Source organism: Sturnira hondurensis, unplaced genomic scaffold, assembly GCF_014824575.4.
Source record: "Sturnira hondurensis isolate 20B ecotype Veracruz unplaced genomic scaffold, ASM1482457v3 Scaffold0008782, whole genome shotgun sequence".
In the NCBI taxonomy this organism is placed as follows: Eukaryota; Metazoa; Chordata; class Mammalia; order Chiroptera; family Phyllostomidae; genus Sturnira; species Sturnira hondurensis.
The window spans coordinates 6164202-6191241 of record NW_028081413.1 but is presented as its reverse complement, the minus strand read 5'-3'; the positions used below and the strand labels follow the sequence as shown (position 1 = coordinate 6191241).

The window sequence follows — 27040 nt, the reverse complement described above, 5'->3', positions numbered from 1 at the left end:
TTTAGTATCATAGCTCCCATCTAAATGTCACAGTAATTCATCTGATGACCTTTATGTAATATCACAGTGCACATGATGTCAAGGCTGCCCATCTAGGGGTTCACAGTCTGAAGTAAGCAAAACACTGGCCACACCCCATTCCTACCCCAAAAGGAAGTAAGAGAGGCTTTTGTAGGTTGCAAGTCCTGTCTGGTTTATTTATAAAGCAATAAATATTAGAAGCACAAATAAATTGCACGTGTGTAAACAAACTGTACAATGATTGATGAGAGATGAGGGAGGGCGGGTCGGAAGACTCCAAGAAGCATAATACTGTCATCCTGAATGAAGGTAGACTAAGAGAAAAGGCACCTCAGAAGCATTTGCGGTGGACAATGGATGGGCCTGCCTCATCGTACTCCTGCTTGCTGATCCACATCTGCTGGAAGGTGGACAGAGAGGCCAGGATGGAGCCTCCGATCCACACAGAGTACTTGCGCTCAGGGGGAGCAATGATCTGCAGAAAGAAAACGAAAGCTTCCAGGCAACTCTGAAGGCAACAGATCAAGCAAGAGGTCAAGGAGACTCAGAAAAACTATTAGATATTAATTTACTGTCATGCAAGATACTTCATACCAAAAATGAATACAGCCGAGTCCAATTGTATGCACTTTTCCTCTACTTCAGTATTTCTATTATCTAGGGCTTTACAAAATGGAATTTCCCACCTCTCTGAACTCAAGTAAAATGTGGAAAAAAGCTAAATGTCCCACTTCTCTGAACTTGAGTGTGATGTGGCAACAAGCTAAAAGCCCCCAAATTGGGAACCTTTAAAACAGGGTTATTTTTTTCTTCAAAGATTTTTTTGCCTACTTTATTGAAAGCATTTTTAAAGTCTCCTATCATGGGAAAAGTGCTAGAAAAAAATTTTAAAAAGTGCTAGGGAAGCTAAAAGGTGAAGTTTTTAGTAGACAAAAAACTAAGTGTGAGGGCAAAGGAGTTGGGGATGTGTTCTGCTTGGAATACCAAGAGCCACTTTGGATGCCCCAGGCACAGATGTTCTTTACCTTAATCTTCATGGTGCTGGGGGCCAAGGCAGTGATTTCCTTTTGCATGCGATCAGCAATCCCAGGGTACATGGTGGTTCCTCCAGATAAGACGTTGTTGGCATACAGGTCCTTGCGAATGTCAATGTCACACTTCATGATGCTATTATAAGTCGTTTCATGGATGCCAGCAGATTCCATACCTAGGAACACGTTTAAAAAAAAAATCATGGTGTACTTAGGCCAGAAGGCCAGGGTGGAGGGGTGAGAACAGGACTCCTCTGTGTTGGTAAACTGTCTCCATTTGTCTCTGAAACATATGTTCCTTCCTAAGACACACTGGAGGCATTTGCGGAACAGGTGTCTCTAGAATTGCTTACAGTCCACAACAGACTGCCAAGAAACAAACAATTGGGTTTAGCACCTGTCTGGAACTAACAGTTGCTGTATCCACCAGATGGATGAAGATGTTTTGAAAAAGGTAAGACATGCATTTAAGTTAAATTCATGTACGTTTCATTTATGGGCTAAAATAAGATCCTCAGAAGCTTTCTTTTGTAAATCATTTCTTAGGTAGGATGCTTGGTGACATATAAATGTTATTACTATGAGTGTGATTGATTGTTGCATTTAACAATGAGTGACTGAAAAGGAAAGTCCAGCTGTCTGGTAATGGAGCTCATTGGAATCAATCAGCACCCTGGAGTAATCGTCTCTTTCCTGCAGAGATGGATTACTCAGTTACTACTCCATCTCATCCTTTCTTTTGAGATAAAGTCAGTGTATCATCCTTTTATCATTTCACTGCAACAGAACACTGATGGCCGTCCTTTCAATGAGCCACCAGAACCTGAGACTCTGCTGTGTGGGACTCCAGGCTATGATTTTTTTTTTAACTCATGGGCCCGTTAATCGTTTAGATTTTACTCTGGGTCCTCCCAAGATTTCCAGGGAAAAGTTGTACTTCTGTGCCAGACCCCCCCACTCACCGATGAAGGAGGGCTGGAAAAGTGTCTCGGGGCAGCGGAAGCGCTCGTTGCCGATCGTGATGACTTGGCCGTCAGGCAGTTCATAGCTCTTCTCCAGGGAGGATGAGGAAGCAGCTGTGGCCATCTCGTTCTCAAAATCCAGAGCAACATAGCACAGCTTCTCTTTAATATCACGGACAATTTCACGTTCAGCTGCAGAAATAAAAGTTATCCCAATCAGGCTCTGAAGAATGAAGTCAACTAGTGTGGGAGGTAGATGGATTCACTGGTGAAGGAAAAAACAGACACATGCTGTAACACGGGAGACGCACACACTCACCCGTGGTGACAAAGGAGTAGCCACGCTCAGTGAGGATCTTCATGAGGTAGTCGGTGAGATCCCGACCTGCTAGATCCAGACGCATGATGGCATGGGGCAGAGCGTAGCCCTCATAGATGGGGACGTTGTGAGTCACACCATCCCCAGAGTCCAGGACGATGCCTGTCGGTGGACGTAGACAAGAATGAGGTGAATTCTTCACAATACCACTGCCCTTAGCCATGTCAGAGCCTACTTCCAATCATGGCTAAGATAAACTAGTGCCGGGCATGGATCCAGATAAAATTAGATCCCTTACACATGAGGAATAAAAACGAACACAATAAATGCTAAATCTGAAGCCAGCCATGGCTCGTCCTTTTACATATTGTAGTAGATAAATTTCCCCAGGACACTGTCAAATGATCATCCCTTTTATCAGCATTAGCACTTGAGGTAAGCATCCCGGTATGTTTTTCTTTCCTCCCATCTAACTCTCAGGTGTTTCTCTCTCTCTCTGTTGACTCAGACCCTGGGGGAATGTGGGTTCTCCTCAGTCATGTCTGCCCAGGGGCTGTAATGGTATGAACACACACCAATGACTGCTGCGTTCCAAGTTGATACATCGTTTGGAGCTTCGTCATGTGACACCACATAGTTTCAGCTCTTAGAAATACACATGCTCTGAAACTAACCTCTGGAAACTATGGTTTCCTTTCTCTCTTAGCACCCACACCTTCCCATGGAGAATGAGAAAGAGGATCATTTCAGCTGGGGAGACCGATTCCCAGCAAGGTCAATGACGTGGGAATGTGATTAATCAGTGAGTGTCCCCAGAGCCCAACTCTACCTGTGGTACGGCCAGAAGCATACAGGGACAGCACTGCCTGGATGGCCACATACATGGCAGGGACATTGAAGGTCTCAAACATGATCTGGGTCATCTTCTCACGGTTGGCCTTGGGGTTCAGTGGGGCTTCAGTGAGCAGAGTGGGGTGCTCCTCAGGGGCCACTCGGAGCTCATTGTAGAAGGTATGGTGCCAGATCTTCTCCATATCATCCCAGTTGGTGATGATGCCGTGCTCAATGGGGTATTTCAGGGTCAGGATACCTCGCTTGCTCTGGGCCTCATCCCCTACATAGGAATCCTTCTGACCCATACCCACCATGACGCCCTATAAGAAGAAAAAGATGGGAAGATCAAACTTCCACCATGTCAGGAATATCATGGATGCTTTATGAATTTACATCTAACTGCCCAAGTCAATGAATACCTCAGGAAGACCAGAAATAACAAACAATAGCGTTTTAGCCCAATTGAGAAATATCACTTCAAATCAATCTAGTACCCTTTTTTTCACTCACCCCCACCCCTGCAAAAAAAAAAAAAAAGGTATAATTTTACTGTTTAGAATGTAACTGGGGGAAAGGGAACGGTGCCCCTTCCCTGAAGTAGAGCGTTGCCCCATTTAAAAAATGCCGTAATTCCTTCATTAAATTATTAAGCTCATCACCCACGTCAATTAAAATCTACATGACTGCATTGTGAAACAACCGAATTACTGACACATTGTATTCCTCCAAAGAAGAGATTCTGACATTCATCAAGCGAACATGAAAAGCTGGGCTGGTGTGCCGGTGGAATCCGGCCTGGCCAGAGCGGTCCTGGGCTCATCACTCACCAGCACTGAGGGTCACAGCTGTCCTCGCTGGCAGCCTGTCTGACCAGGCATGTGGCAAAGCCAGAGAGGGTGGCATTTCTCTTAATAAACAAGGTGGTATGTCACTATCACCATGGCACTTACTGACTCGGTCACGTCTGGCTTCTAAAAATGCATGAGCCAGGAAGCAGATAGATTACAGCTTTGGGGAGCTCTGTAAGCTGGCTGTGAACAAGAGGGAGGAATGTGGCTTGGCTCCTGGTTGGTTGAGAGAAGTTACATTATTACGTTTTGAACAGGACTGAAAAGAGAGGCCAAGGAATACAGCGAAGTGTACAGAAGAGAGAGAAGACACTGGAGACTGAGAATCTAGGTCAGGAGTGGGGAGAGAAGCTGCTGCCTTCTCACCCCGGGGAGGTGGACCTTTGGAGAGCTTGGTCCCTGAAGTTTAAAGGAAAATGCACGTTTCTCACCCTCCTTCAGTGGAGGGTGTGAGAATTGCTTGTCTTGGTTTGGATTTGAAGCTCAGTCTTTTCCTTACTTGACCTAAGAGTTCATGAAACAGGAGGCTCAGGTGAGACATTTCCCAGACTGCTGAACGGAAGAAGTGGCAGGAGGGCTGTGGGGAGGGGCTGGGGATGCTCCCCACGACAACGAGGTGGGTGGACAGTTTACCTGGTGACGCGGGCGGCCCACGATGGAAGGGAAGACTGCGCGCGGCGCGTCATCGCCCGCGAAGCCCGCCTTCACCAGCCCGGAGCCGTTGTCGCACACCAGGGCGGTGGTCTCCTCGTCGTCGCACATCTTCGCGCAGCTTCAGCGGGGTCTGCAGGTTGAGGAAAGTGAGGTGGCCCACGCTCAGTGCCTACAGAGAAGGCCTTCTCCGCGTCCCGGGAAGAGGGAACAGAGCAGAGGGGGTTTGGAGGACCGGGGACACCTGCCACCTCCCTTCCCCTCGGGCAGAAAAAGAGAGGGTGGGAGGACACAGCGGGGATTAGGGGTGAGAGGGCGCAGAGAAGGGGAGAGGAACCACCCAGGCTTCCTGGCCAGGAGGCTCGCCCTCGGTCCCAGGTGCAAGGACGCACAGTCACCTCTTACCAGGTCCTCCCCAGTCCTTTACATTTTCGCCTTTTCACAAACTGGGAGCCCACTCTGGCTCCATCAACATCCCCCATTCGTGCCCGCACCCCGGATGGAGGAAAAAGCGCAGAAGAGCAGCGCCCCCCCGCCCCCCCCCCAAGCGCCCTTCTCCAGTGACTTCCCAGGACAAAAGAAATTAGAATCAAATCGAAAAGTTTGCACTCTTAAAAATGAAATTGCCGGAGTTGCTGGGGCGCGGGGCCCTGGCTCTGAGTGCGCTGGGCGGCTGGTCAGGATCGGGATGGGGGGTGGGAAGGGCGAGGCAGAGGCGCGGCTCTGACTCACCGTCAGCGGGTCAGGCTCGGCTCGGCTCGGCTGGGGCGGCGGCAGGCGCTGGGTGTCCGGCGCCGAACGCGCTGCTTTATAGCGCGCTGATGGACGGAGTCAGTTGGAGCGGCCGGGGGCAGGGGTGGGGGGCCCGGTCGGCCACCTTGCCTTATTTGGTCGCTTTCGTACCACTGAGGAGCGCCGAGGCCATTCATGGAGCCAAGGCTAGGAGAGAGGATCAGCCAAGGGGGCCCCCGGACCTTGTAAGGAAGGGGAGGGGGCAACCTGGGGATGGCCAAATAGGGAGCTAGGGAGGGGCAGGCCGTGAAGGGTCGGGGGCAGGGGAAGACTAAGTGACGCCAGCCCACCCCTCCCCCTTCTTAGCTGGGGGTGATCCCTGGGTGTTCTGTGGGCTGGTTCCTCCCAAGTCCCGCCAGCCTAAGAGACAGTAAGCCTCAATGGAAACCAGAAGGCTTGGCACCCTGCCCTCTGCGGAGGGGTCCTGACAGCCACACCAGGGCAGCACAGGGGCGACAGTAACTTCTCATCTCCCAGGACCCAGCGCTGCAGGACCAGAGCTCTGGGAGGCCTCGTGGGCCCAAAGGGCACCGCGGCAGCACATTTGAGTGACCAGATAAGGGGCACCTGGGACAGGTCACCCTTCTGGTCTAGTCTCCCCCAGCCTGGATGACTTTACTCCAGGAGCTGGGGCTGTGAGCCTCTGGAGCAGAAAGCTGAGATTAACCAAGGACACCCTACAACCAAGGACACCCTAGTCCCCAGCCCATGCATGGCTCAGGGTCTGGCCAGGGAGAAGGCTAAGGAGAGCAGCTCTGAGCACCCGGCCCAGAGTTGCTGGAGAGGTGCTCAGGGTCACCCCGACTCAGATAACAGGTGGTTCTGCTCCGTGGGGCGGGGATTTTGCTCTTGCTCAGATTCTGGTCTTTATCCAAAGAGGATCCCCAGCTGCCAAAGCCAATGGAGAAACAAATGCCAGAAGTAGCTTGTCTACTTGCTGGTGGATAGCTGACCATCTGTAAACTGGGGGCAAAGCCCCTCATTCCAGGTGGAGACAAGAATGAGAGAGCAAATTCTTGCCAAGAAGATAACCGTGACTTCAACCACATAAACAGTCATCATAGGGATGAGCAGTGTTGTCACAACCAGCGGCAGGTTAGAAAACAGAGCCTCAGGACCCACCCTAGAGCTGCTTCAAGGGGAATCTGCTTTTCCGCCAGTTGCCCAGTTGACGTCTATGGACAGTAAAGTGTGTAAATTGATGTATATGTACAGTAAAGCATTGGAATAAATGGCTGGTGTCAGCTTCTTCATGGCAATAGACTTTTGAAGGATCTTGGGACTTGAGAGAAGGGGACAGAAAAACAACGTGATGCGGGGAGAAGGACGTGAGATCAGAGAGACATGAGAAGGACACAGGTGACTGGTTTGCCCTGGGGTGCCCTGTATTCTCAGTTTTCGACTGGCACTTTGATTTTTAATGCTCGTGTTTTTCCTCCTGTTAACACCAGTTAAAAATAGAAAACTGGGCACAGGCATCTATCTCTAGAGTGGTCTTGGTTGATACGCTGAGGAGGCCTGCTGATTAGGTACTTGTCCGCACTGGGGAATGCGGGGCCTCCCTGCTGAGCTCCCTAACCATGTTTGGGTTAGTCTGGAAAAGAGGCCGTGGGGGCAGCTGGGTGATGGAGCCAGGAGAGGGGCCTCACTGGGATTTTCCCCCATCACACAGTAGGTCTTTTACAATGTAAATGACAAGATGCAAAGAGCAGAGCTACCGAGGCTCAGGTAGATGCAGAAAGACCTCTCCCCGCCCCCCCCCCCCCCGCACCCTCTCCCCACCCCGCTTCAAAAAAAAAGGAGAAGAAAAAGGAAAAAAAGGGAAATGCTGTTATAACCATACAGTCCTGGGTTCAAATCCTGCCTCTATCACTTACTACACATGTATTTGATCTTGGGCAAATCCCTTCACTTTCCTGAACTCCAGTTTCCTCCCCTGAAAAGGAACACAATAACTCTTTTCTGACAAGGGTTATTAATGATTATGATAACTAGGGAGACCGGGAAAAACACATAGGTGATAAATGATTACAATTCAGTTACAGTGATGCTTTTGGAGGCAGCTGTAGCTCTCACTCTTAAAGAACTGGGTCCATTTCCCTTATCTGTTGATTCAGCAAATAGTTATGAGATAAGAATTGTGCTGGGCGCAGGGATAGGTGATAAACAAACGAGCCGTTACTGGACAGACTGCAGGGCAGTTACAGGAAAGTCAGGGACAGCTCCGCTACCTGCTGGGAAGGGAAGGAGGGAATCACTGGGATAGTCACGAAAAGAGGCAGCCACTCAGAAGAAGGCCTTCCTTCATTGTTTTAAAAGGAACGTGGGATAGAAGTTCATGACCCCTTGGGTGAACAAAAGTAGACAGGAGACAATTTCTACTTGGGAGTGGCTGACGGCAGATTCCCATGTTCACAGCCCCATGGGCAAGGAAGCTCCTGGAAAGTCGAGCTAGTCCCTGAATGCCGTGGTTACTGACCTGAATCCTTTACAAATACCCCCCTGGCTTGGGAGGCCAAGTCCGGCCCATGGGCCTCTGGGCCAGTCTGTTCCGGTGGGGGCAGGCAGGCCAGCGGGGCACCGGGACCGGTTTCATAAAACAACCTTTGCCCTCAAAATGGTTTTGAAACAACTTTATTATTTTCCATGAGGAACAAAATGTCCTTTTGTATGCCTTATATTTGTGGTCAGAAAGAAGACGTTTCCCTTAAAGATCTATGATGGTTTGATATTTATTCATTGTAGTTCTGCTCAATTTCCACTTTTAAAAGTTTGAATCCTATTTCATGTACTGAGTGGAGCGAAAGAAAGTTTACGGTTGTTCATATGGAAAATAATACAATAAATAATAAATAATAATACAACAAATTATTTATTGTAATAATATAATAGATTATTTATTGTAGTAATAATACAATAAATAATACAATAAATAATAATACAATAAAGAATACGGTGTGTTTCCAGCACTCACAACTGTAAACCTTTTGTGAAACCTTTTGTAAATACTTTTGCCCCGCCCTGTATTTTAAAAATAAGTCAGTGGGAAAGTAGGATTCAAAGACTGATTTTCACTTGGCACAGTTTTTCAGGGATCCGCTTCATTTAGACACTGAGATTGGTTTCTGTCAAACCTACTTAAGTAGGTTTATTGAAAACAACTTTGTCCTCCGTGGGGCATTGTAGACATCCCCTTTTTGAATATTGTGGTAAAATACACCTAACATAAAACTTACCACGTTAACTTTTAAAATCGTGCCGTTCGGTAGTGTTCAGTACACTCACATTGCTGTGCATCCCCCCATTTCCCTCCTGATGTGAATTGTGGCCGAAGGGATGGTTGCAGACTCAGAAACGGCTATGCCGTGCAGTTTGGGAACAGCAGGCTTTTACCCTGAGGAGTGAGGATTCAAATCCAGGCGCCTGACTTAGCGCCCTGTTCCTCATTACCACCCCAAATGCCTCCAGGTCCACCTGGGCTGCTGTCCTCTGCTGTCCTGTGGGCAGAATGCAGGAGTCATTTGCAGTCAAATTACCTGGGCTGCCTAATGGAACCTCAATTCCCTGGTTTCACCCGGGGACATTGCATCTGCATTTTAAATTAAGTCACCGCCCCTCTTGCCCAGGTGACTGACAGAGCTAGACGAATTTAGCAGCACTGGTTGTTCCTTTCTAGGCCTGCAGAGTTTGCTGAATGCTGCCCAAGCTGCCAGTGCTGGCCGAGTCGAGGTTGGCTGACCTTGAGCCTCCCAGTGGGATGGCGAAACCTGGGTGTGTCCCCAGGGCTCTTGAGAGCCAGCAAGGTCCTTCGGGCAGGGACAGGCCGTGAGGGAGACGTGTAGGGCAAGCTGAAGGAACAGAAGGTGGGACAGTTCCCACTGCCCTTGCCTCCAGGGAAGCCTGTTCCATCCACCATCTGCTAGGATCTGGAAGGGAGCGCCCGGCTTCCTCCAGGCACTGGGGGATTAGCAGTTACTTATCTCAGCTGTTCCTCTCCTCGGAGGTGTCCCGGTATTTACAGAGAAGCCAGAAACAGACTTAATTCCTCCCCACAAGCTCTCTCTGTCTCCTCCTGCAGCCCCTGCATTCCATGGGCCAGGCGGGAAGGGAGGCTCTTTCTAGACCAGACAGTGTTGGGGGGTGGGGAGAGCCAACCTCTTTAAACATTTCTATTTTCTTCTCCTACACATTTGTTCACTCCCACTGCCCTCTGGCTGGGGCTGAGTTTCAATTTTCATTAAAAGAAGAAAGTGACGTGATTGAGGGATGCAGGCCCCCACACAGCCTGGTGCTCAGAATTCAATACCAAGGCATGCCTGGTCTGCCACATGCTTGCCTGTGCTGTCCATGCAGCTACCAAAGAGATTACCCAAAGGGGGAGGGTGTTTCACCTCCAAATGGAGCAGATTCTGGCAGTCCCTGCCTTCTGACATGGGAGGACCAACTGTGATGGGTCCTTTGATAAGACTTAGAAAAGGAGAACAAGGCCAGCGAGTAGGCAGGAGCAGAACGAAGGGAGATCCTTTTGGGTCTTGGAGTCACATGGGTCTAATGATCGAAAAGCCAAATTTTCATTCTCTTCTCTCCTGGTGTCAGTCCCAGAAGTCACAAAGGACTTCTAAAAGCCTTTCTGATTCCTTAAAAGGAGTTTGTCCTTCAAGAATGAAATGCTGAAGTTCGCAGGTTTCTGCTTGGAAGGTATTCCTCTGAGCTCAGATTTGGCTTGCTCCCCACAGAGGCGGTAACTCTATTTATGGAGTTTCAGTTTTTTCGGGCATCACCTGGAGCAAGCCTGCCTTTGAGAACCCGAATGTGTCCTGTCCAACCTAAGCCTGACCGTGTTCCGTGCTCCCACGAGTGCTGGAGGGCCTGCGGCAGAGGGAGAGCTGGGAGCTCACAGGCGTGGCAACATGGAGCTTGCCTCTCCCCCATCAAAGAGTAGGCACACCCCTGATCCGGAACAGTAGTGGCAATAATACCAATCACTGGCATTTACTGAGGATTTAGGGAGGCTGTGCACTGTCTTGGGACTATAGATGTGCACATGGTCCTGGGGAAGCTTTCTAGGTGCCACTGGACCGGTGGTCTGCTGCAGAGCCTGCAGAGCTGATCTCCATCCACAGAGCTGCTCTTCCATGGGATGACACCAGCTGCATAAGACAGGCACCATCTCTAGCACAGAAAGAGGTGCCGCTGCCTCTAGGTAAGGATGCTGTCATGGGCGTTCATCAGAAGATGCAGTCTTCTTTTCGAGTCTCTTGGAACAATTTCCTGTCTGGTGTTACAACCAAGAGAAGTAGCCCTTCTACTGAGTGACTGGTTTGTTTTGGTCCCGTGGATCCTGAATCTAGTGACCAACCAGGTTTTCCCGTTGGTAGTGGCTAAGGAAAATCCTGAAACTGCATGTGTGGTCCAATTGTTAACATGATTATATATTATTATGATTTAATTTACAGACCTATATTTTTCATTTTTTTATTTCTTCTGTTTTTAACTTCTGTTTGTCTGTCTTTGTAAGCTGCTGTATATTCTTTTGTGGGACAAGACAAAGGATGGATTTATGGACAGATGGATGGATGGATAGATGGATGGATAAGAATGTGCTTTGGAGACAATGGAGAAAATATTTGAAATTAGAATTGGCATGATCATTGTACAGGTAGCTGGGAGCCCGAGCTGAATGTCTGTCAGGTTTGTCCATCTCAATGGGAGCATATATTGCTTAAGGAGAACACTCAATACATTATCATACGATTTTGACTTCCCTTTTAATGTCATAGCGAGTATCAATATAACTGGCCATCATTGTAGAAATAACATGTGCTTTTTTGGTAAACTATTAAACACTAAACAGGAAAGCACAAAGAAAAAGACATGTCTGGTTGGGTTTTAAAGCCCTATATTTTAACCTCCCTAAAATAAAACTTCATGTGATATAAAATTTATGAGGCCTCGGCTTCCATAGCTACTTACAGTCGCTGGGTAGAGAAAAGAAAAATAGCTTCCTATTCTGGTAGTTGTAAGAATGTACACTTGTTCTTCAGAGAGACATGCAATGCAAGGAATTTGCATTAAAAGCTTTTTTTGATTTTGCTGTTATAATCCAAATTATCTCTAGTCAACAGCTGGCCCCGAAGAATGCCGAACTGGGGGCAGGCTGTGCCCTAGGGATTACACCACCCATTTTTCACTTATATTTTAGAGGGTGGGTTTTAGTTTCCAACTCAGCTGTTGAACTCTTTCAAAACTACCGTCTAAAAACAGAGCTCTCGCAATAACACAAAACTAAACCATGTGAGTATATTGCCGAAGGCGTTTTCTTTACGCGGTGAGTTTGAAATCAGGTGTTCTGGGAAACATATATTCAACTCCTCTTCAGGAGGACTACAAATAACCAACTTATCTTACTGTCACCATCTCTAATTTAACTAAAAAATCATAAAAATAAAGGCTTTGCCTAAGGTCAGTCATCTGTGTCACTGAGGGAAAGGAAACGGAGATTATGCCTTCAAAATAAAAGCAACCGGAAGGCTTGCTCAGGCCCTTTCTCAGGTGACAGTGCGGGCACTGTCACAAATAAGTAGGTCTGGGTGCCTTTGGTGTTGCAGAGAAGAGGCAGCCCTCTGGAACGGAGAATGGAGTCCGCCACCAACTCATGATGTGACTTTGAAAAATGATCAGCAAAAGTCTTGAGCATGACCCAAAGGATGCGACCAGGTGCAGTGTATCTCCAGAGAAATACCTGTAAGAACTGAGTTGAGAAAAAAAATTAAATTAATTATTTTTTAATGTATTTTATTGATTATGCCATTACAGTTGTCCCATTCCCCCCTTCATTCCCCTCCACCCTGCACACCCCCATCCCCCCACCATTCCCCCCTTTAGTTCATGCTCATGTGTCATAAGTTCTTTAGCTTCTACATTTCCCACACTACTCTTGCCCTCCCGCTGTCTATTTCTCCCCCACCATCTATGCTACTTATTCTCAGATGAACAAGAAGGGGTCCTCGGATCAGTTAACTCTTTTACAGATTCTACTCGAATATGCGATTTTTCAGGGAGAGAGTCCATATCTATAACTGCCGCAAAAGATTCATGATAGGTTCACCTCTCCACCATGGCTGCAGCCATCTTCTCTCTGTGTCCTCGGTCCCATGGCACGGGGGTCTAGGGCTCTACTCCCAAAGGTTCAGAAAGGGATCCCCCAAAACCTAAAGTAACCTTATCCCCAAGTCTGGCACAATCAGTCGCTGTTGGTGTCCACCCAACGATCCCATCACTAAGCTACGGGCCCGATGTGGTGGGTGGCGCTGAGGAGAGGATGATGGGAGCAGTGTGCAACCCCAGCGCCTGTGCCATGAGTTTCTACCTCAGTAGGACACTGGCACAGATCGATCAGAAACACGTGCTGGTGATACAGGTGCGAGGGCTGAGTCTCTGCCTTCACACTGGCAACGGAAAACCTTAGATAAGCTATGCTCATGTTGCCCACCTCAGGGATGTGAGCCCCAAAGTGATCATGGAAAGGGCAGGACTGACCCAGGGAGCACAGGCTCATGGAGCAGAGACTCATGGGGCAGAAGGCCGTGTTCATTAGAACAGCTCCCGTGTTTGGGAAGTGCCTGCACCTCAGGCCTAAATATCACACCCTAAAACATCGTTCCATAGCTTACAGCTGTGACTAGTCAGATTCGCCTTTGATCTATCTGGAAGCTAACCTTTATTCTGATTAAATATGGGAAGCAAAATGTTAACCTTACCAGCTGTCTCACCTGGAACATGTTTGTGTGACTCTGAGAGAATCAGTCACGAGTAAAAGATTTATTGTTTCTATTTCCAGTGTGTCATAGAGTTGTCACGTGGGTAGGTCAAGTACACCTGTCCAAAGCATCCAATTCAGCCACAGTCATGTAGACAGGGTGTTAGAAGCCTTAAAGTTGGGGTTGGGCAGCAGCTAAAATGGACAGATGCTCTTTATTTTCTCAGGTATTTGTGGGTGTGGGAGGCCTAGGAACGTTTCATGCTGTCACCACACTGAAATTGTGACATGCAGGAATGTACCATTTACAAAGAGGGTGGCACACTAGGAAAACATAGTATTCCATTGTCAGAGTCTGTGTCATTCCCGATGAAGTATTTTTTATCCTCTAGTCTCTGTGAACATTGTTTAAATTCTCACCAGTAACCAAGAAGACATCCAGTCTCAGAGACTGATTTTGAGCAAAGGGCTTCAAATAATTTCACTGAGAGAGTCAAGCTTGCTGTTACCTGTGGGGAAACTCTCTTATTTTAGAAATAATTGGCAAAATATTTCAGATGAATAAACTCTTGAATTAAAAAAAATTACTTCTAACTAAATAAAATCAAAGTAATGGTGCTCACTGTATAGATGTAGATATGAACAAGAGAAACGTTTTAATTCTGTAGCCAATTCTGGATGGGGTTCCCTTGAAATCAAGGTATGGTTAAGGCAATCTCTCTAATTGATATTAGTGAAATGCCTTCTCTGGGCAAGGAATTGTACCAGGTAGAGCGAGGAATATTAAAATAAACGGGACAGAACTTGCACACCAAGACAATGTTCATACTATACTAATGGTACACCTGTCCAGCCCTCCACCACAAAGATCTGTGCTAAGCAACATAAAAGAGGTATTTGACAAATGCCTGGGAGTGAGGGTGGGAAAAGGGAGAGAGCCTTTCTCATTGGACACTTGAGCAAGGCTTCATGGTCGATGGATTTGGAGCTGAACTAAGAGCTAACTGCCTCAGAGGTTCCCTCCCATCCCCCCACACCAATTCTGCATAATTTTGTAAATCAGTTAGAGAGAGTGCACAGTACCGCTGAGGGACAGAGAGGTTTCAAAAATGAGAAAAAACTGGGGGGAAATAATTAGTAAGATTTAGTATATTGTGCTATATTTGAGAAATTGTTTTCCATCCTAATCAATTTTTTAATGGGAAACACAGACACAGGTATGTTGTTCCCCTTTGGAGTACGTAGTTTCTTTAGCAGATACTTGTCAAGTGCCCACTACATACCACGTGCTGTGCTCCTGGGGGGATGACTTCAGTTTCTATCAAGTCAGAAATAAGCACACTACTGAAGGCCCCAGAGACACGGCAATTTCAGATGAAGAGTGTGTGAAATGTGTGTGTGTGTGTGTGTGTGTTTTCAAGGTTAGGCACATCTTAGTCTTCATGAATTGAAAGCTAGCAGAGACCTTAGAGAGAATTCTTCCCCACTTACCACAAGTCACTGCCCAGGGCTGATTGCAAAAATCTCCAGGGATTGAGAAGTTGCCAGTTCATCTGCACTTAGAAGCCTTATCTAAGCAAACCCACTGAAACTGTTAGCTCAGGGGTGAGGGTTGAAAAGCAAAAGGAAAGGAATCTGTTACATTTGCCATTTCGTATTTGTGTATTGTTTGAATATTTTTTCAGAACCATGTATTAATTTTATAAATTTGAGAAAGGAAGAAAAAAATCGAAATTAACATCCTGTAGCTTGAAGCCCAGCATGTTTTTGTCTTGCTGACCCAATGGAGATGTCTTCATAATAACCTCCACATCCTTGGAGAAACACATTGCATCCCAAAGGTTCTTTGGGATCTCTTTCACCAGCAGTGCTGATTTTAAAATTGTTTTCATATTTGGTCAATAATCTAACTCTGCTCCAAGATTTCCATGTGCAATAAAATTCTTTTAGCCAAATTGGTTATATGTTGGGTTTCTGTTTAAGTGGAAAACAACAACCATTGTTCGGAGAATTGAACTCATTTGAATACACCCACACAAAACTACAGAGAAGATAATTTAATTTTCTTTGGTGCTTCTGAAATTCTTCACAGAATATTCTCATTTGGAAAGCAAATTCTTGTCACTTTGGATTGGCATGATATGTGTGACGGATGCAGAATGTTGAACTAAACTAAAATTGTGATATCCTGAAAAGTTGCTATATGAATTCATTGTGGGTATCAACACACCCATTATCTGTTTATTTCTCTTAAAAATCAGGTATGGGTCCAACTTCTGGTTTTATTCAAGATGGAGCACCCGATTTCTTTCAGGTTCTCCCTCTTACAACTGCAGACACCACCACAAGCGAGCACAGGAAGTCTCAGAGGAAAGATGGCGAGCGGCCTCGTGACTTTGGGACTGAGAAATAGCATGGCGATGAGCTCCACTGAGGAGGTTCCGGCATCCTTGGGCATGTGCGCCGAGTTGGATATGATGACAGTAGGCATGCCACAGGGGGACGGAGGAGCCCAGGAGGAGGCTCTTTCCTATACCTATTTAAGACGGAACCTGCCACCATGAGCAGGCTCAGCACCGGAACCTAAAGATTAGAGAGGAGTGATGCTCCCCATGAACAGTGTGGTAGCTTTCAAAAACATACCATCTGAGCTACTCCAGAAGCAGGTGAGCGCTTTGAACCAAAAGGCCTATGTTTCAAACAAAGATAACTGTCTCACTAAGCTCACAGAGGCTGAGGGCCTCTGGTGAGAGTACCTAGTAGAAATGCAGAACTTACAGGTTGGGGAGTTAAGTTTTCTGCTCGGGTCCAGACGCACAGCTGACTGAGTGATGGTTAGCCTGCGATGCGGCACTGGGAGACGGTATGCATCTGTGAGGCCTGGATGTTGGCATTCAGGAGCGAGTGGCAAAAGTGGTGCAAGTGATGGCCAGAGTGGCCTGGGCATGGCAGCAGCCAGAGTAGCCGTCTGCCCTTTACCTGGAGCACCTGTGAGACCCTCCGCAGGAACGCTAGGGACTATAGAAGAGGTGGGAACCTTAAAAAGCAGGAGGGTGTGAGAGATGGAGAAGGGGCCCAAAATAGCTTTGCAGATAGGGGTTCTCGAGCAGACAGAAATCTGGGCCAGTGGTTCTCAATCATGGAATTGCCTGGCGAGGTGGAGGAGGTGATGCCTGGGTCTTGCCTCCGTGAACAATGCACTGAGAAAGAATTCTTGTTCTGTAACACAGGGGTTCCCAACCCCAGGGCTGCCTGTTGTTCCCACCTGCCCCCTGTCTTCCACAAAACTGATTTCTGGTGCCAAAAATGTTGGTGACTGGAACAGATCATCTTCAGAATCTGTTGAGTTGCGCTTAAAAAAATTAAGGTATGTGCATAAGTGGGAGGAAGAAAAGGAAGGAATGTGCAGCCTCTGCTCTGGGCACGAAGCGCTCACATCTCTGTGCCAAGAACAATGGAAAACAATTTAACTTTGGCCAAAAGAAGGAGGGGAAAATCACAGTGTATCAGAGACCCAAGCTGGACTTGTCGCTCTGCCCTGCCTTAATAGTTGGGCGAGATTCCTATCTTTGTGCTAATTTATGGATTTTCTCTAGTAGAAAGTAGGATGTGAATCTCACCTCCAAAGTGAAGTCGAGATATTCAAGTTAAGGAATATGGAAACAGAAAAAAAAGCCAACCAATTCACAACCAGAGTTCTTTTCCTTAAAGTGTCAGCAAGTCCTCAAAGCTGATGTGTCCTATTTCATATACATGAAAGGAATAGAAGATAACGTGAGGCCAGGAAAATAAACAGCATGTTTACAATTAGAAGCCCTTTTGGAGATGAGATCATGCCAATGTGTGGTATGATGTAGTCGGAGCATTTCACAAAGCACCCGGAGGCAAAAACCTGGTCTCTTCAAGGAAAAAGCCACACACCTGTAAGAAAAATGCTCATAATATCTGGCTACCTAGTCACCCAACTGGATGTTCTGGAGGGCTGGGGAGTCTCCAGGAATATTTGTTCTGCTCCCTTCTCCTCAGTTCCCAAAACCACACTCCTTCTGTTCAGCTAATTAAAGACTCATTTGAAACTATTAAGATATTTCTTTCTTTCTTTTCTCCCCATAAGGCTAAGCCTATTGTATTACAAATACACATTGTTCTCAGTTACTTATCTTAGGTTTCATGCAGCTCGATCATCTAAAAGTAAAGATTCAGAGAGGAACCAAAAGCAGTTGATCTTTTTTGCTGACGGGAGGTGCCCTTTGTATTGTATCTAGTGTAAAACAACAAAGACACAGAGAAGAATGCTAACTGGCACAGGGCATGCAGGCTTAGAAGACTGCTGAGGAACTTGACAGTGAAAGGAAAAAAAACGTGTGTTATTTTTTTAACACACAGGCCACTGTTGACTGTCACTGGTCTCCATAGCTAGAACCCTGCGTGGCTAGACCACGCCTCCTAATATACATCTAAAAAAAGTATAAGACACGATCTCCAAGGACTTTGCCCAGACAATCGGTGTTGAATGGAGAGAGAATTTACTACAGGTTGAAGTAATCCGGGGAGGCTTCCTGAGGGAGGTGGTGTTTGGTCTTGTGGTCTAAGTGGAGTAGACCAGAAGTACAAGAAAGGGAATGGCAACCCAAATAAAAGGCACAGAAAAAGCAAAGCCACCAAGGTGGGAAAGTTCAAGATGTTTTGAATGGAATCTAAGGAAAAAGTCATGGTGGAAGCAGAGATGCTCAAGGACATAGCTTATTAAAAGCATTTAACAGTTTAATTAAGAAGGAAAGAGAGAAGCAATCCAGTGGCACCCTTCCTTCCCAGAAACTCATTTTTTTTAGCTAGAGGCTATGATAATATCAGAAGCACAAGGGTACATGTAAGTCACCAGAAAAGGCTGGTTTGGGTGCAAACATTATGGTAATTAAACAAAATGTCCAGGTGGTTGACAAGAGGTTGCCCACCCCAGGGCAACTTCTCCAGTACCCACCTTCTCCAGGCTTCATCCCCAGCAAATGAAGACTTACGGGGGCATTTTGCCCCGGAGAGCTCTGGCTGCCTAGCCATCCTTATAAGTTTCTCTAGTCAGTTCATGATTTTATTCTCCACATTATTTCATGCCACCTCCAGTCTCTTTGAACCATCAATGAACTGCCACTTTTGAGCCGGACCTGTAAAAAGGGGTATTAGAAAATAGACTAGCAGGTGAATCCCAGCCGTGACCGGGAGCCTGAAACGACATTATCTGCAGCAATGCCATTTTCTAGGATTTCAGTCATCCTTTCCTTCCCTGAATTTCTCCTTCCACACTTTACACATACTAATGCCAGGGCTTTTTCTCCTCTGATCTATCTACTCTCCCAACAGTGGTGTGCTGGTAAGTTGGCTCTCTAAAAAGAGAAATAAAGCCTTGATTTGTAGTGTTTATTGATTTCTGTGGTAAAAATACTCCCACCACAGCTAATTGCAAGCTGCTCCCAGCTTGTGATATTTACCAACCCACCAGAAAGTCTGGGGCCTCACTTGCTGAGTCACCCCTGTTGCACCCGGCTCCCTTCTCATTCCCCAGACAGCTCTCCCGATGGGCCTCTTGCTTGCTGGCCTTTGCAGGGATCCTGTGCTTGATAGTAGGATTGCAGCAACCAGGATCAGATGACTGAAGTACCCTTAAGTCACTGTTGGTAGACCTGTGTGTTAGAATGTGTCCTACTCTTCCATGTGTTGGGGCTCACCTTCCATTTCCCATGAAGTTCAATATTCTAGCGGAACCAGGTTATGTTTGAAGAACACAACAAGAATCATTGAAAAGCCTCTTTCTTCTTCAACAAAATTCTGGTTCCTGAGTATTCTGGGCATACTTCTTTTGCACGTTTGACAAGAGGCAAGAATTCTTATGCACTCCCCTCTCTGTGCTTGGTAACTACAAGCCATATACAATTACCTAGGGATCTGGTTAAAATGCAGATTCTAATTCAGGAGTGGAGAGGGAGCCGACAATTTGCGCAAGCTCCAAGATGATGTGTGTGCTGCTGGCCCAAGGACCTACCGTTTGAGTAGCATCAGACTAGATGACTCCTGAGGTCTTTTCCAGTGTGGCTATGAGCCCTTGAGACCTTGCCTGGGGTACAGGCCTTTCTTTCTACACCCAAAAGTGCTGAGAATTCTAAGAGGTCTGCCAGCCCTTCACCTCTGTGACCCACGGTCCTCACCTTTTGCCATACCTTGGCTCGATTCTCAGTTACGTCAATTCTGACTTGCTTTGTTAATATTTCAGGAATAAAATAAAATCACAAAACCAAAAATATTTCATGGAAGTGAGGGGGGAGTTGAAGTTAATAGTTATCTTCTTATTGAAAAGTTTTGAAAATTTGAGAGGAATTGAATTAATTGAATTGGCTCACGCACAGCTTTGCAAGCAACTGTCTAGGAAAGAGGGCTGGATGTAGGCAGAGTTTTTCTATAGTTTTGTAACCCTCAGCTGGATCACCACTGGAAATTTAAGAACCCATGTTTTTCTTCTACTGAGCATTTATAGCTAAAAAGGTCCCCATATGTATATAAAGCAGTGAGGTCTGAAGTTATGTTATTTTAGCATATGGTATTATTTCTGATATGCAAATTTTGGGAGCGATTTTGGACAGTTAGTGCTGAAAATTGAAATAAGTAAAGCTACCTCCTACATTCTACTACAGTAATTTTTCCCACGTAAAGTTAATGTTTTCAAACTGCCCACGCTTTAATCACTTTCATTTTCTATTGTCCTATCAGCACTTTACTGAATCAACATATGGCAGTTGTGTTAAAAAATAGTGCTCATGACTTCAGCAGCTCAGGAATCAGGCCTTTCTAACTAGAGGGGAAGAAATAAATCTCGAGATAAGGAGTCAAGTCTTAGGTCTTCCAAATGCATTTCTCACAATGTATGCATTCCAGAATTTCCAACTAATCTGCACTTAGAGTGATATCCATTAGCATGAAGAGAAGATTTTAGAAGAAGCATTTCAGATCATATCTGCAACAAGAAAATTATTAGCATTGCAGACTGACTTTTTATTGAAAGATTATTTTCTTTCTTAACAGGTAAATACAGTTCACTAAATAAATATTTTCAATCATTAAATAAATATTTGGATATCAACTGTGTGCAAGACACCATGCTTGCTACTGTAAAACAGGCTGAATCAGAGACGAAGGATACGTTCTCCAAATTTCTCATGTTTTAAAGTGTATTTTTCTCCCATCCAAATACTAACCAGGCCCGACCCTTAAAAAAGTGTATTTTCTTTTTTTCATACCTATCAATGTTTCTCTTGGAGGTGCCCAGTCTATGTATCTTATTATGCCATAAAGTGGCCACGTTTTTGTTCATTTAGCACAACTTCCTTGCAACTTTGGCCAAACCAAGTCAACTTTTTTTAGTAAAATAAATATTTCTCAAATGTGTCTTTTTCTGGGCTTGAGTTATGTGAAAAGCATCTTTAAAATAGTCCCTAGTACACACAACCTGATCCACAGAGAATGCTGATTTTGTGAATAATTCCCTGCTTGTTTAGTAAGTCTGAGCACCTGGGCTTCTGATGAAATGGATACAAGGACCTCACCCTTTCCACCAGAAGTCTCAATTCTCTATGTGCATACATAGTACTTTCATGTTAAAAAGCTATTGATTGTGAAATGCGCCATTGATTCAATGACAGATATTTGGGGGGAAAAAAGCTTCTCTATGAGAAGCATATCTGGTTAATGTTAATGTATAGGAAAAAAGTACATCTTAGAATTAGGTAATACAATGTTCTCACAAACATAGGTATACATACATAGGCAAACCCATATATATATTTCATCTTTCCACACACACACACACACACACACACAATCTATGTGGGAAAACCTCCAACATCACAGCAAATGTATTTCAATTTCACACCCTGATTAACACATGCCATCTGTAGAAGCACACTTCTCACATGAGTGATGTAATTTTCACAGTTTAGGTGCCATTTTCCCTTCTTTAAATATTTTAGTGCAAATGAGAATTTTAGTGTGATGATATCATGGGAAGTTTAAATTCATGGCAGTCAGGAAATTCCCAAGTTACATGAAGAACTTCTAAACATCACGTGTGCACACAATGGCTGAGTGTAAGTAGCAGAGATGATTGATTTTTGTTGTGTTTGGAACTATTGAAATCATATGACAAAACAAAATGGATTCTTTCTATGTCGATTTATGTAATTTTAATTATTTAGGGCCAATCATTTTCTAAAACTCAACAAAGTAAAGAAACTGGATGTGACATTTTTGGAGGGAAAGTGAAACATGGTTCCCAACCACCAGAGAAACATGTAAGGCAAGAGATAATGCGCAAACAGGAACAGAAAATGACATAGCCATCTGTCAGCCTCCCAGAGGACATGCTGGTTTTCATGACGGCGCTTTCTGTTTTCTTGGTCAGTGCTCTCCTGGGCAGTGTGCCGCTCAGGTGTCAACGTTCAGGTAGAGGACCGGGGCAGACACTGCTGATCAGAGTCACTGGCTTTGGGTACCACTGATGGATGGCCTGGCTTGTCCACTCACAGACTTTGGACAATGGTTTTGAAGCACCAGTTTTCACCCAAGGTAAGAATCTTAAAGCTACTGAATAGAAGGCAGACTTTTTACATGTACGTATGCATGTATGTGTGTATGTCCACATATACAAATTCAGGGCAAAAGACGCTATCGACAAAGTCATTAGAGAAAGTGAAGACTTCTGGTTCCAGCAGATAGTGTATCGGCATAATCTTGAACTATGCCAAGGCAGACCATTAGTAATGCCAGGTAATCTAAAAACAGTATTTTTTGTAGGTATATAGAAGTCTCTGTAAGAAAAGGAAATCCCTAGATGCTAGAAGTGAGGAGGAACCCGAAAGCCTGAGAAATAAGAATGTGTTCTGAGGAAGGGGCTATTTTTTAAAAAACCTACCCACTGCAGCCACATAAGCCACAAAAAAGCCACACCATTTTTCCTTCTAGGTTGACCTAACATTCCATAAATTTTACCTTAGAATTACAAATATGAGGTGAATGTTTTTTAAATGTGCATCTTGATGAGTTTTTTAGAAAATGTACACATCCATGTAACCAATACCCTCAGTCAAAACACAGAGCACCTCCATCACCCCAGGAAGTTCCGTAGGTCCCTTCCGGTCGGTCCCTGCGCTCACATGCAGCTACTGTTCTGACTCTCATCACCGTGGATCCTTATCTCTGTGTTCCTGAATCGTAAGTGGAGTCACAACGTGTGGATTATTTCGTGTGTGGCTTTCTTCGACAATGGGGCAGGCAAATCCAGACACCTGCATATAACTGTGCCTAAGAGTGTGGTTTAACTGACAAAATGTAATGACGATGACAAAGGGCTTTTATGAGACTGGCACCCCACACTCTACTGTACTGTGAAGGGGACATGGCGGGCTCCAGTGTCAGTCTCCTGTTCTGCCTCATTAAGGGGCTGTTGGTAACCCTTAACCAGCGTGGATGGGGAATAGTCTGTATTGGGTTCACCTTCATAGTACAAATTATTCCTGCCACACAGGCATGGATCAATGGGCAAATGCTGACTTTTTCTTCAAGGATCAGTTTCAAGATGTGGCCTTTACAGGACACATGTTATTTATAGACCACCTTCCTGCATCGAGTCTTCGTTATCTTGTGAGCCCGAGTCATCCTGCTGCTGCTTGTTCCTCACGTGGACTTGACGGCTCTTCTCTTTCTCTGGGGCTGCGGACCAGGCCGGCTGCCTTCTGTTTTCCCGGGACAAAGATGTAGGAGGGCTTCAGTATCTAGTGTCCTTGTAAAAGTCCCTTTGTGTTTGAAGGGGCTTTTGTGCAACACATAGACGCCTCTTCCAATCAACAATAATGCAGGGCTTCTATTTGGTTATTTATTTCCCAAAGTGCAGGAATTACAAGCACTGCAAGCAGTCTGGAGTGGGGAGAGGCTGTGAGAGGGATCCTAGACTGGTTGCCTCTTACCTTCTCTACAGGTGGCGGTGATGACAATGGCCAGGAACCATGATGGCATGATTTTGTCTCTCCACATACAGCAATGAATGGATGGATTTTCTTCATGCCTGGGGAAAAGCTAAAATACCCAACTACAAATACCCACCTGTAAGGTTTCCTTTTGCATGTCACTGCAGTCAGGTGAATGGGCGTTTGGGAGCTTCCTAAGTAACAACTGATGCTGACCCCAAAGAACACACAAACCTGCAGGCTGTGGCACCCTTTGGGTGCTGGAACATCTGTAAGCTGTCTCTCCTGAGTAGTTCAATGGAGCCATGCTAGCTCGCCAGGCTTGGCAAGAGATGCAGGTGATGAGATCCAAGCATAGCTCGGCCCACACACCAAGCAGGTGACCTCGGCTGATGAGCTTTCTCACAGCTCCTCTCCCCATGTGAACATCTCTGTCAGTATGTGCACTGCTTTTTTCCCCGTGGTCCAGTTTTAGATGCTTTAGTTAGTCCACAATGGCCACGGTCTTTATTGGAAGCTCCAGGCAGGATTTAATCTAATCCCAGCAGCTTAGGGCTGGAATGGCCATTAAAGATCTGGTCAAACGAAGGGTGGTTGTGTCCAGACCTGTGCTGTGGGATTCCTCAGTCTAAAATGCCGTGGACACCTTCTGTACCAAAGCAGATGAAGGAGGAAGAAAGCACTTCAGCTGGGCTGAGGCAGGAGTGGGGTGGAGAAGGGAGGTGAGCCATAGCCCCCTGTCCAGTGCAAGAATGGGGGACTCGGGGCTCCAGGGCAGGACAAACAGGCCTTGGGAACAGGCCCTGGGATGGTGTAGGGACAGCAGTGAGAAGTTCCAGACTCTGCCATGGGCCGGTCACAGCACACGGTGACGAGGAGCAGAGAGGGACCCAGGGAAGGGACTGGGCTGCGAGCCGGCAGCAGCAGGGAGGTCTTTGGACAGCCGGCCGCCAGCCAGGCCGCCCCAGCAGCAGGTGCTGGGGCTCAGACGCCTGCGGCCTCCTTCCTGGTCCCAGCAGGCACAGCTGAGCGGTGAGTCAGCACCAGGCAGTCATTCATCCTTTTCTGAAGCCAAGTTTTTAGTTATTTCTGAAAAAAAAATGGAAAAGATTGAGGAAGAGCTATTTTTTTTAATTCAGAGCTGATGTGAGTGAACCCGTTGTTACACCAGCCCATGTAAAAACAGTCGTGTCTTCTGAGCAGCGTGGTGTTGAGGGTGGAATGCCACCTGAATACACTTCGTCCATCAGAGATGGTGCCAAAGGGTGGGGTGGCTCGCCCAGCAGCTACACGGGCCAAAGCCAGCGCACCACCACCCCGTGGATGCATTCAGAAAACCAGGTGGGGCTTTGACTCTCTTAAGAGGCTAGAGATGGCAGGTGGGGGAGGTAGAAAATGATAAAGGGGGAGTCAATGGTGATGGAAGGAGACTCGACTTGGGGTGGCGAGCACACAGTACAATACGCAGATGATGTATTGTAAAATCGTACACCGGAAACCTGTATAATTTTATTAACTAATGTCACCCCAACACATTAAAGAAAATAAATAAGTAAAAATAAAGAAGGAAATAAAATTGGCTTTTTGATGAAAAAATAAAATTAAATTTAAAAAGAGGCTATAACTGTACTTGAACAATTAAAATTTAAAAAATGGCAAAAAAAAAGAGAGGCTGGAGTGAGCTAGCTCACTCACTACACGTATTTCAGTAGTAACTACAGAAGGGTTCTGTATCCCCCACTGTGTCTCAGGAACTTCTCCACACCCCAGAGCCCCCGCCTGCCTCCTGGTGGTCTCACAGAACTGCACACACCAGGGGTCACTCCCTCTTAGTTCTCAAAACCTGGGTTTGCCCTTCTGGGCAGCACTTCCATGCCTAAACCAATCACAGTATAGGCTCTGCACTCAAATATCCTGGTTCAGATCCTGGCTCCACCACTTATTGGCTGTATAAATTGTGGGTGCATATCTTAATTTCCTTATGCATCCATTTCCTCATCTCTAAAATAAGACATATGGAACCGAGGGCCATTGTGACAATCAAACATTGTACCTTGTGTAGGACACATGGCACTATACGTGATGCCTGAGTGCACAGGAAATATCATCGTCATCGTCGTGGTCCGGGTCACCACCATCTTTTCCCCACTCAGACCCTACCTGCTCTGTCTTCCTCCCTCAGCAGGCGGGGACAGTCCCATCGTCCCTGGGCTAGCAGACCACGTGCTGTCTCTGACCCTGGGCTGCTAGCCCAAGCTATGCAAACACCAGAGGCTTTGGACAAATGCCAGGACTGGGAAGGAACACTTTTTCCTAAATTTCTTTTTTTAAGTGTTGTTCAGTTACAGTTGTCCATTCTTAGACTTTTTTGGACATTTCAAGCCGGGCAAAGCGGATTTGGATGGTGTATACTCATTGACTGCTGGTCTGTCTTGTGGAAGGGTGTGATACCTGCCGCAGTGAGGGTGGCCTGAAATTGTTAACCAAACACGTGATTCCTGGAATTTTCTGCCTAACAAATCAGGTCACATGTTCCTTCTTCATACCAGGTGGCTTCTAATCTGCTTGAAACGGGAAGACACTCTGGAATCCAATCTAATGTGGGAGAGAAGAATATTTATAAGCAAGTAATGGTGGCATATGTGGAAACCCCACCATTCAGAGAGAGGAGAACGACGTGGATGACAGCTACTATGTTTTGAGCTCCACGCTGTGTCGGCATCACATTAGTCTGTTCCCACATGTCAGCACATGTAATCCTTGTAACAGCTCTTCCAGGAAGTTATTATTTACCCGAGTTTTGCAGATGAGGAAACTAATGCAGTGTAGCTCAGGGTCACCCATTAGTAAGTGGCTAAGCTACTTTAGCAACTTTTAATCTAGGTTCTCCTTATTCTAAAACCACTAGCCCACACTGGGTGGATGGAGGCTGGGAGAGGCAGTGGTAAGAGAGCGTGGCTGAGGAGTGAGCCAGAGAGGTGAGGGAGCATCACAGAGGAGTCGAGGGTGACCTTGTAGAATGAGGAGATTGCCAGGTCAGCAGGAAATAAAGCGTTTTAGCAAGAGGCCATCTGAGCAAAGATAAGAAAGCCCACTGTATTTGGGGGACTGTGACAGATCGGCAGGGTGTGATGCTGAACCAGGGCACAGGGGTTGGGGCTGCTGTCCCTGTAGGTGGGCTGGTGGGCCCTGGCACCGGCAGCAGCACCTCACTTCACCCGGGCCCTGCCCTGTGGACCATGCTGCCCTGTGCCACCTGGCACTGCACTTCCCACTGGTTCCCGCTCTCCTCGCCTCCCACACTGTGCTGCCTGACACTTCATACGGTCCCTCTGGGACCAACCCCTGGCTTCCTTTCCTGATCATCACTGACCCCCTCCAAGTAGTCTGCTTCCAGAAGCTCAGGACAACCCATCCTTCCAATCTAGCTTGAGACTGAGGACATTATCCACATATGTTCTCAGACTTGGCTGGTCTGTTACAGTTCCCCAAATACAGTGGGCTTTCTTGGCTTTGCTCAGATGGCCTCTTGCTAAAACGCTTTCTTTCCTGTTGACCTGGCAAACTCCTCGTTCTACAAGGTCAACCTCATCTGTTTCCAGCCCCGGAAATGGGCTTGGGCTTCACCCTCTAGGCCAGGGATCTTAACCAGGGATCCATGGATGGGCTCCATGGGATCATGAACTATTAGGATTCTAGATCACAGACAACAGAGAACAAGCTGATGGTGGCCAGATGGGATGGGGGTTAGGGGCTGGGTGAAAATGGTGAAGAGATTAAGAAGTACAAATGGATGGTTGCAAAATAGTCCTGAGG

At 46.3% G+C, this 27040-nt stretch overlaps 1 protein-coding gene and 1 long non-coding RNA gene across 4 annotated transcripts; one reads left to right on the top strand and one right to left on the bottom strand.

Moving 5' to 3' along the window:
* Positions 1–180: 180 nt before the first annotated feature.
* ACTC1 (actin alpha cardiac muscle 1) lies at positions 181–5479 on the bottom strand. Of its 2 annotated transcripts, none has more exons than XM_037056128.1 (7): positions 5399–5479; positions 4649–4799; positions 3163–3487; positions 2334–2495; positions 2015–2206; positions 1047–1228; positions 181–496 (listed from the first exon to the last, which is right to left on the bottom strand). In XM_037056128.1, exons 2-7 carry the CDS (start codon positions 4775–4777, stop codon positions 353–355), a joined length of 1134 nt encoding a protein of 377 aa, XP_036912023.1. In that variant the 5' UTR covers positions 4778–4799; positions 5399–5479; the 3' UTR covers positions 181–352. The 2 variants fall into 2 exon arrangements, with proteins under 2 accessions (XP_036912023.1, XP_036912024.1); XM_037056129.1 differs by having other exon boundaries at positions 4649–4806; positions 5399–5466.
* Positions 3507–22936, top strand: LOC118993630 (uncharacterized). 2 transcript variants are annotated; one of them, XR_005067902.1, is made up of 3 exons: positions 3507–4547; positions 21664–21827; positions 22824–22936. It is a non-coding gene; the product is annotated as an uncharacterized LOC118993630 (long non-coding RNA). The 2 variants fall into 2 exon arrangements; XR_005067901.1 differs by having other exon boundaries at positions 22786–22936.
* The last annotated feature ends 4104 nt before the right edge of the window (positions 22937–27040 follow it).